This window comes from Callionymus lyra, chromosome 14 (genome assembly GCF_982586985.1).
Source record: "Callionymus lyra chromosome 14, fCalLyr1.hap1.1, whole genome shotgun sequence".
NCBI lineage: Eukaryota > Metazoa > Chordata > Actinopteri > Syngnathiformes > Callionymidae > Callionymus > Callionymus lyra.
This window is the reverse complement of record NC_141831.1, coordinates 25043133-25053157: the sequence shown is the minus strand read 5'-3', so window position 1 is coordinate 25053157 and position 10025 is coordinate 25043133. Positions and strand designations below refer to the sequence as shown.

At 43.1% G+C, this 10025-nt stretch overlaps 1 protein-coding gene across 1 annotated transcript; it reads left to right on the top strand.

The window, feature by feature from the left end:
* Positions 1 to 438: 438 nt before the first annotated feature.
* rars1 (arginyl-tRNA synthetase 1) lies at positions 439 to 9820 on the top strand. The gene is made up of 15 exons (XM_087807733.1): positions 439 to 583; positions 1640 to 1774; positions 1836 to 2024; positions 3868 to 3976; positions 4046 to 4146; positions 4425 to 4546; positions 4875 to 4995; positions 5048 to 5177; positions 5238 to 5342; positions 5652 to 5830; positions 6429 to 6538; positions 7109 to 7214; positions 8922 to 9094; positions 9244 to 9491; positions 9611 to 9820. Exons 1-15 carry the CDS (start codon positions 533 to 535, stop codon positions 9718 to 9720), a joined length of 1989 nt encoding a protein of 662 aa, XP_087663859.1. The 5' UTR covers positions 439 to 532; the 3' UTR covers positions 9721 to 9820.
* Positions 9821 to 10025: the final 205 nt, after the last annotated feature.

Below are 10025 nucleotides of genomic sequence, written 5' to 3'. Positions count from 1 at the left end.
GAAAATAAAGAAAATACATCTATGTGTATGGACTCATTTATTCCTCGTGCTATTAGGCTGTTTAATTATTTTTGTTTGGGGGCAGTAGTGGAGCGAAAAGATGATATCCCATGATAATCATTGTATCCTTTGTCTTTTTTATTTTTCTTTGATCTATGTTCTTTATCTTTAGATTAAATTGCGTCATCTTGAACTTTTTTTTGATTGCATTGTTCTTGTTCTTGTTTCATGAATCTATCGTCTGTGTTGTTGTATGCTGGAAAAAACAATTTCCCGAAGGAGATGTCCCGAGGGATCAATAAAGTGTATCTAATCTTATCTGATCTGATCTAATATTAAATATATAAACTATAAACGCATTTTAAACATTTCCACGTTCTTACAATGTCCGCCCTCGGGAGGCGCTGTTGCTTGATTATTGTAGTCCCGCAGCTGCTGTTGTCGGCGAAACCATCGAAGAAGAAGAAACGTCAAGCAGTGTTTCATCATCCACGCTTTCCCACTGACACTCGAGGCTTTCTGCGTGGACTCTATGAACATGGCAGGACCGATGAGCGATTACACGACCCGACTCCATCAGCAGGTAAGCGAGTTTGTTTTACAAAACAAAACAAAATAGGCGGAACTGTGTGTGTTGTCGGCACTAGTTTTGTGTCACATCTGCAGACGGAACTCTTGACAGAGAAACTTCTCACTGGTCTCTTTTTGTACCATGTCCAGCAAGGACAGATACAGACCAGATGTGCGTCTCCTTCCTGGTTCTTACATGTGTAGTGTTATCAAAGAGGTGCTTTAAATACCACTACCATCTCGCTTTGTATCTTTAATTTAAGGAAAACATAACGTCAACTTTGGAAATGTCTGCCACTGTGACGTCATAAAACCTCAATCTGAGGTACAAGAAGAACAAAAGTTAAACTAAAATAATCTTGAGTACAACTGTACTCTATAATATAACTATAATAAACACATATGAACCTCAACTCTTTCCATTTTTGGCACATTCCCTTCATTGAAGTTTCTTTTAATGTCAAAGGGCAGAACTGTTATTGCTTTCAGTTTCAAGTTTGCTAACTGATAACATTTTTATGATTCATGTGAGATAAGAACGACAATAGAGCTGATCTGATCCGGAATTACACCCCAGCTCGGCCTCTGAGGTCTGTGGATCAGAATCTACTGATGGTTCACACGGTTCAGGACCAGAGGAGAGAAATCCTTCCAGGCTGTCGCTTCTAAGCTTTGGAACGATCTTCCTCTCTCTTTACACTTGATGGATCTACTGACTCCTTCAAGAAACATCTGAAGACATTTTTATTTGTTCAGGCTTTTCCTTGATTTTCTGGAACTTCTGTTGTGTTATCAGTTTAACTTGCCCTTTAAAATATATACTTTATTGAATATTGTTTTGATTGTTTAAGCGCTTTGTGACCCTGGTCTGGAAAAGCGCTATATAAATAAAAATGACTTACTTTCTTACAATAGAATCAGTCTTGACTGCCCAATCTTAAACATCAGAAGCTGTTGTTCATGTCCGATCGGAATAAGACAACACTGGAATAGTTGACCAAGATTTAATTTTCCCAATTGATGCTTATTAGTTTGAATATTTGTTTCTAATACAGTTTTGTTTTCTCAGGAGCTGGAGATCCATAATCTCAACGCAGAAATCGAATGCTTAAAGAACCCAAAGAGCCTCCAGACTTCTTCTCGCCTGGAAGAACTTCGAGATGAAAATACCAAACTGAAATACCGTCTGAATGTCCTTAAGAGGGTGAGTTGACCAGCGGGTGGCAATCATTTTTCAAGATAACAAGACAGTCATTTCTCCTCAGAGTCTTCAGGTTGAGCAAGCCCACTCCTCTGGCTCCATGACCAACATCAACCAGCAGCTGCAGGAGATCTTCGGCCAGGCGATCCGGGCTTCTTGTCCAGAGCTGGAAAACCCACCACTTGCCGTTACTCCCAACCAGCAGGCTAAGTTTGGGGACTACCAGTGCAACAGCGCTATGGCTATGGCCCAGGTCTGTTTCCTCTGTTCCCCTCCTCCTGTCACTTCTCTCGCCGAGGATGTCTGAGATTATTCTACTTCTGCTTAGCAACGTCCCACACTTTATTCCCAACCACCAGGTCCTGTTTCTGACTAGCAGAATTAGTAAGGTAAGGTAAGGTAGAACTTTATTGATTGTTTTTTTTTTTTTTTTCCAATAGCGACAGAAAATACAGCAATTTTTCATAAAAAATAAATAAGAACAAGGAGAAATAAAGAGAAGATGATACAATCTAAAGATAAAGATAAAGAACATAGATAAAAAAAAAACAACAAAGACAAAGGATACAAAGACTAACATAGAACAGAACATCCAGATAATTTCGCTCCACTCCTGCCCCCGAACTCAGAATTGTACAATTTAATAGCCCGAGGAATGAATGAGTCCTTGAGTCTATTTGTTTTGCGACTGGGTAGGAGCATTCGTGCACTCAATCTGCTTCTCTCCTCACTGATTATTAGTATTGAGGTTATTTGCCTCTTAGAAGCAATAAACACTGTCCTGACACTTTACAAGTTTAGTTGAACAAACTACTGTCCATCATTGAACAAACTACTGTCCATCATGGATGATGACAGTCATCCTCTGAACACTGTCATCAGTGAGCAGAAAAGCAGAATGAGTGCATGAATGCTCCTCCCATGATGCAACACTAATAGACTCAAGGACTCATTCATTCCTCGGGTTATTAAATTGTACAATTCTGAGTTCGGGGGCAGGAGTGGAGTGAAAGTATCTGGATTTTCTGTTCTATGTTAGTCTTTGTATCCTTTGTCTTTGTTGTTTTTCTTTGACTATGTTCTTTGTCTTTATCTTCAGACTTAGATTGTATCATCTTGTTCTTTCTCTTTATTTTCTTGTTTTTATTTTATTTTGATTTATTTTTTATGAAAAATTGCTGTATTTTCTGTGGCTATTGGAAAAAAAACAATTTCAATAAAGTTTTACCTTACCTTACCTTACCTTACAAATCACTTTCTGAAACAAACTCTGTACCAATATCTTAAATCCCACAATCCTTTACTCTTACAATGATAATCTTTCTGACCTTTCCTTCAATGCCCGTTCCTCCACTAGATGGCATACTCTGTTATTATAATTTTATGTTGTGCCCCCTAGGATGAAGAAACCTTTCATGTCTATTAAACTGTAAAAACTCCTCTGTATAACGTTGTATGCTAATTAACATGAAAGAAAAACATTTTGTCAACTTGCAACAAAGAATAACTTGTTATGCCATCACAAGAATAACTTTTTATGTAATGTTACTATGTCTGTAACAGAAAATATTTAAGGTGCATCAATTTGCCCGAAATAATAATAATAATAAAAAATCTTACGAAACTGAATCTTCAATTTATTCGAACTATAAACAGTTTGAACAACTAAATTGAGCTGTTTGATTGTGAAAAATAAATAAATACATTTTAATTGATCAGCAACTCAGGAGCACAATATATAAACCAAAAATTAATTGAACCATTTGTGTTGTTTCTAAAATCAAAACGAGGTCACTATTAATGGCTACAATGAGCATGTTTAGCACTGCACAGTTTTTCAAAGCAAGGTTTAAAGCGTGACACTGCAATTCTCAAGCTCTTTATAAATGTTTAGTTTAGACGTGTACTTTGTCTTCAGTTCAGCAACTGCTGAGAAGATAACTGCTCACTAGTTTACTAAAGTAACTTTCTTAAAGCGGATGATTGTTGGTGAGATTTGGCCCATTTTGGAAAAACTCGAGTGGCTTTTCAGCATAAATTTCTTTATCCCCTCCCTCCCTCTGATTACTCTTCCACATGTTTCTCACTCCTTTAAGATGCTGAAAGCCAAAGGACTGAAGGTGAACCCTCGAGAGATTGCAGAGAACATCATCAAGAATATTCCGGAGAATGAGGTCATTCAGAAGACCGAGATCGCTGGACCAGGTTGACTCATTTTTCTCGTCAATATAGATCTATCACTGAGCTTCACTTACAGATTTGTTTGTTTCTAAGGTTTCATCAATATTCACCTGAAAAGGGCATTTGTGTCCAAACTGTTGAGCAGCCTGTTAAAAAATGGAGTGCAGCCGCCGCCTCTTGTTGCCAAGAAGAAGGTGGGTCATAGGACTTTGATGTCATTGCTACTCCTCTTATCAGTAAATGCATGAGATACTTTAATGAAAAGGATTGACTCCAATATATATATATATATATATATATATATATATATTGTTGTTGCTGCTGCGATGTGTGTGTGATGTTGAATCACTTTTACCAAGAAACAGTCCTTCATTATTGTCATGCACCACCATGTTCTTCTGGCTACACCATGGATGAAGAGACAGCTGGTCAGAAAAACAATGTCATTGATTATGTGTTGATTGATATCCAGGTGGTTGTGGACTTCTCGTCTCCCAACATCGCCAAGGAGATGCACGTGGGTCACCTCCGCTCCACCATCATCGGGGACAGCATGTGTCGACTCTTCGAGTTCCTGGGCTACGAGGTTCTCAGGTCAGCTCTTTAACAGTCCTCAGTTCCCACTGGATGAGGATCAGCTTGTTCAAGTCCTAGATCATGGTTTTCAGGGTCTCGTTCACGAGTGAGAGGAGGGTGGAAAAGATGGGGGGAGTGGTCTAAGGGTACAAAAAACGTCTCTGTCTAGACTCTTTTTAAAGAGCTCAGTTATACAGGAGGTACTCGGAGTATAACCTCTTCTTGTTTAAGAAAAGTTGTTGTCAGGATGTGTGTATGTGTTGAACAGTGGAGAGAACATATTTTGCTTCACTGCTACCTCTGATGTTGTTATCAGCCATCTTTATCTACTGCGATGTTGTGTCAGGTTGAACCATGTGGGAGACTGGGGGACTCAATTCGGGATGCTGATCGCTCACCTGCAGGACCAGTTTCCAGACTATCTGACTGTGTCTCCGCCAATTGGAGACCTGCAGTCCTTCTACAAGGTGAGTGCTGGAGTGTGTTGGAGGTACAGCTCTGACCTGCATCTGCTCTCAGGAGTCAAAAAAGCGCTTCGACGAGGACGAGGTCTTCAAGAAGCGAGCGTACCAGTGTGTGGTCCGGCTGCAGAGCAAAGAGCGAGACTTCATTAAGGCCTGGAACATGATCTGTGACGTGTCCAGACAAGGTAGACTCGGCACCACCATCAAAGCTGGTCCAAGTTTGATCATGAGTTTTTGATGTCTAGAGTTCCAGAAAGTCTACCGGTGTCTCGACATCGAGATCATTGAGCGAGGAGAGTCATACTACCAGGAGCTGATGCAGCAGGTGGTACAGGAGTTCCAGGAAAAAGGTAAATAAATATTACTTATATTACTAACTTTATCTAAGAACTCATGATATCCAGAATGCTTCTATTTTAGCTGGTGTGAGGGTAAAAAGAATGATCTAGTTGAGAAAATGCAGTTGGTGACTGCTGTAATGACTGTGGTTGTGCAACAGGGGGCAGTGTTGCCACGTTACCTGCAGCTGCCCTATCATTTTACGCGTTTTTTGCTATTTTCTATTTGGTGGGAGAGAAAGTTGGCCGCTGAGGTGCCTCTTTCCCCCGAGGGCTTGTGATCTTACATTGCATAATGAACAGTCATTGATTGTGCTGCAGGTCTGGTGGAGCTGGACGAGGGCCGGAAGATCGTCTTCGCTCCTGGTCACTCCGTCCCACTCACCATTGTCAAGTCCGACGGCGGCTTCACCTATGACACATCTGATCTTGCAGCGATAAGGCAGAGGATCTTTCAGGAGAAAGCTGACATCATAATCTACGTGACGGACAGCGGTCAGGTGAATATCAAAGCAGGACATTATCATTAGCCCCCTGTTTGTTTGTCTGCACGTGCATGACATGGAGCAAGACCAGCCCTTTGAATGAAGAGTAAAGCTACAGAGCAGTAACATGGGTGGTCAAATTGTTCACTTGATGACCACTTTTGACGAGGTCAAAAGGGATCCCCCTCCTTACCTTCACCACAACCTTCATCCTACCCTTCCCACTTTGACCTCAAATCGCATTACAATTATCCTACTCACCTTAACCTTAAAACTCTTCCTCACATTCATCCTACCCTTCTCACTTTGACCTTAAATCGCATTACAATTATCCTCCTCACCTTCAGGCTCCCCTCCTAACTTTGACCTTCATCCTCCCCATCTTGACCTTCAACCTCTCCTCTAGTTTATTTTTATCCTTTCCCTCATCACCTTGACCTTTAGCTTTTCTTTTTATCTGCATCAACTGTTTTATATCCCCGCCCCTCACCTTGCCCTTAGAACTCCTCTTCTTTGTCATCATGACCTTCATCCTCATCACACTCCTCACCTTTATCATCCTTATAGTCCTCACCCATTCACCTTCATGATGATCGTGTATCTTGTGTTTCAGGGGACTCACTTCCAGTTGGTGTTTGCGGCGGCTCAGATGATCGGCTGGTACGACCCAACAGTGACTCGGGTGGAACATGCAGGCTTTGGTGTGGTGCTGGGAGAAGACAAGTGAGTTTTGTGTGTGTTATGAGCTGGAAAAGTTTCAGTCCACGCACACAAACATCTATTTAAATAATTAAAAGCCTAAATCAGAATCTAATGTTGCGTCACGTATACTGTAAAACAAACATCTTGAATATTTCATCCTTGTAATCACTTTTGCCGCCTCAGCGTTTCCACTTAACATCAGCACTGCTTTATTTATCGTCTCGTGGCGTCGCTGATCTCTGTGCGGCTGATTGCGTTCTCTGTAATTGCGCCTCGATCTGTCATGCTGCTGCTTTCCTCCTCATCAATCGTCCAGAGGAGGAGAGGCCGGCGAGCGTGAGCGTCGTAACGAAGTGCTGCCAAACGCCCCGTGGTCACCTGAGGAGGTGTAATTTGGCCCAACAACGTCGACTTCCATAAACTCTATTCGACATTTATCACTGTTTCACAATCACTCTTCAACAGGACGTGGCCATTGGTTAACAACAACACAGAAGAAGCTACATATTCTCACAGTTACACCTCTGGCCACATGCTGTCCATTGCCTCTGATATCACTTCCTGTTGGTTGAACTCTGATTTCCTCCTCAGGAAGAAGTTCAAGACCAGATCTGGAGCCACAGTGCGACTGATGGACCTGCTGGATGAAGGCCTGAAGAGGTCCATGGACAAGCTGCTGGAGAAGGAAAGAGAAAAGGTGAGCGATGCTTCTGTAAACATGTCAGGACCAAAATATTATTTTGTTATTTTATTATCCCTTATCATCATGGGGCCCATCTCAGAAATTACCACTGTCACTGAGGCAGCTTACACTCTGAATGGCAGTGGGACAAACATGCATGGACAAATGGGACAAAAACCTTATTGGTTGATTGTCCTCTCTATTTAAGCTTTTGATTGGTCAACTTTAAAATATAATTGCATTTGAATTAAAGTTGGCAGTGAATGTGAATTATTATTCAATTCTTATCTCATATATACAGTATCTATATCTACATCAGTTGACTTTGTTTAAAAGTCTCGTAATCTGAGTTGTAAGTGCAGGATAACTTGTGACCCGGGTTGATAGAACTAACTGTGAACTCCTCACACTTCTGGGTTTGATTAATCTGCTTCTTGAAACGTACGCAGACACACTGGTGTCTAGTGGTTCTATTGGATGGCATCCTTGCCTGGACAGATAAGTTCAGAGGAGGACACATAAGTCCGAGAACACAACACAGCAGACACTCTGTGGCCCTGAGCCGTGTGTGTGTGTGTGTTGTTGTTGTGTATTTAATTGTGTTTAATAATGGCGCCGCTGATTATTCCCAGACTTGAGTTGCTGCTGGTGAAACATTTTTAATTAATGAAAACTGCAAAAGAAAAGCGCCCCTTTTGCCCCCCCCCCCACGCCCCCTGCTCGGACTTCTTAAGTGCCTGTGAGCAGCGCGGCATGTTTTAATTACTAACCATTAGCAGAAAACAAACTAGGAGGACAAATGCCTGTGCTGCCCTCCGGAGGTTCTTAATGGTCGCTGCTCCTTTCTCGGTCTACAGGACGTCGACTCGTAAAACACTCACAATCCAGAAGTTTGTCCAACTTCTATCAAAGTTCCGAGATGCACGAGTCAATGATGCATCTTGTGAACAACAAATGTCAGAGTCTAGCTGTGCACACGCATGTAGACAGCGTGAGAAAATATGTCCTGTTCTGAAGTCCAAATTTCGGCGGGTCAGTCTGAGGTGGACAGACTGAGCGAGTCCTCCTGGCCCAGCGTTGTGTGTTTGCATCTGTGTCTACCATCTGCTGCTCGCTCTCATTAAAAAGAACTCGCGGCAGCAACACATGCTGGTGTTTGTGTTCTGACGACTGACATCCTCCTGCTCTGGCTCTGGTGACTCAGCTGATGGACCGGGCAGGAAGGTCTGCTCCAAGTCTCTGATGGAGGACTGAGCTCTTCACTCGCTTCCATCCTCTACAGATTTCTTGCTGAAGAAATTAGTTTTTCTACTTTTGTTACACAAGTAGTGGTTGAACACTTTGCTTCTCCTGACAACCATGGCTGGTTGATGGATGGAACAGTTCTGGTCCTAAAAAATGTCCACTCAGTCATCAACCATCTAAGTGTCAGCAGTGACGGGTCTGTTTCTTCTTCCCAGCGTGGGAGCGAGTTTGACACTTTGTTTTGGTCCAACAGATCAAGTCTTAGGGAGGTTGATGTTGTTCTCTTTCCCAGAAGTGCCGTCCTCTTTAGGAAAGACAGTTGATTGACGTTGAATAGATCTGACAAGCAAGGTGTCAAGTTGACGTCTAGAAGAATGAAAAATGGATGATCAGCCTGAAACAAGTCGTCTGTCTTCCATCAATGATTCACACACTCTGCATTATTCAAAGTTTATTTCAAGTCATCTCTGTCTGCAGGTCCTGAGCCCAGAGGAGCTGGAACGAGCTCAGAGGTCGGTAGCCTTCGGCTGCATCAAGTACGCCGACCTGTCGAAAAACCGCATCAACGACTATGTGTTCTCCTTTGACAAGATGTTGGATGACCGAGGAAACACAGCAGCGTACCTGCTGTACGCCTTCACACGCATCAGGTCAGTCCTCTGTTGCTTGTCAACGGTCTCAGATGATTTGCAGCTGCATTCATGCGTCCACCACCACATCTGTTCCACCGCCGTCGACGTGTGTTTGAGCTCCCGGACAGCAGGGGGCAGGATCGGGCTGACGTAGTGTGTTCACGCAGGTCCATCGCCCGCCTGGCTAACGTGGACGAGGCCACGCTGAAGAAGGCGGCCCAGACCACCGAGGTGCTCCTTGACCATGAGAAGGAGTGGAAGCTGGCCAAGTGTGTTCTGAGGTTCCCTGAAATCCTGCAGCGGATCCTGGACGACCTGCTGCTGCACTCGCTGTGTGACTTCCTGTACGAGCTTGCCACGACCTTCACAGAGTTTTATGACAGCTGCTACTGTGTGGAGAAGGACAGACAGACGGGTACGTTTTTGTGTGTGCTTGTGTGTCTTCACACCCAACACCGAAATCACCGAAAATACACTAAATAAGGCAAGTACACACTTGTGTTTTAACTTTTGTCTGTTTGTGTGTGTGTGTAGGAGAAGTGGTGAAGATCAACATGTGGAGGATGCTCCTCTGTGAGGCTGCAGCCTCAGTCATGGCAAAGGGCTTTGAGATTCTGGGAATCAACCCCGTCAGCAGGATGTGATGTCACAGTGATCGCCACCTGTAGGTCCGACTGTGTGTCCATTGAGGTTCAGGACTCAATGATGAAGGGAACCTTTTTAAAATTAAATCATGACAATGAAGTGTGTTTCAGCTGTATCTCTGTGTGTGATGAAGTGAACAAAATAGTGTGTGCGTGTGCGTGTGCGTGTGCGTGTGCGTGTGCGTGTGTGTATGTGTGTGTGTGTGTGGAGGAGGGGTTGAGCTGGAGGAATAAGTCGGGATCAGCAAGGCCTCATTCAGAGACTGCTGGGGCTGCAACCTTGGTCCAGGCGTCTTGCTGAGTCA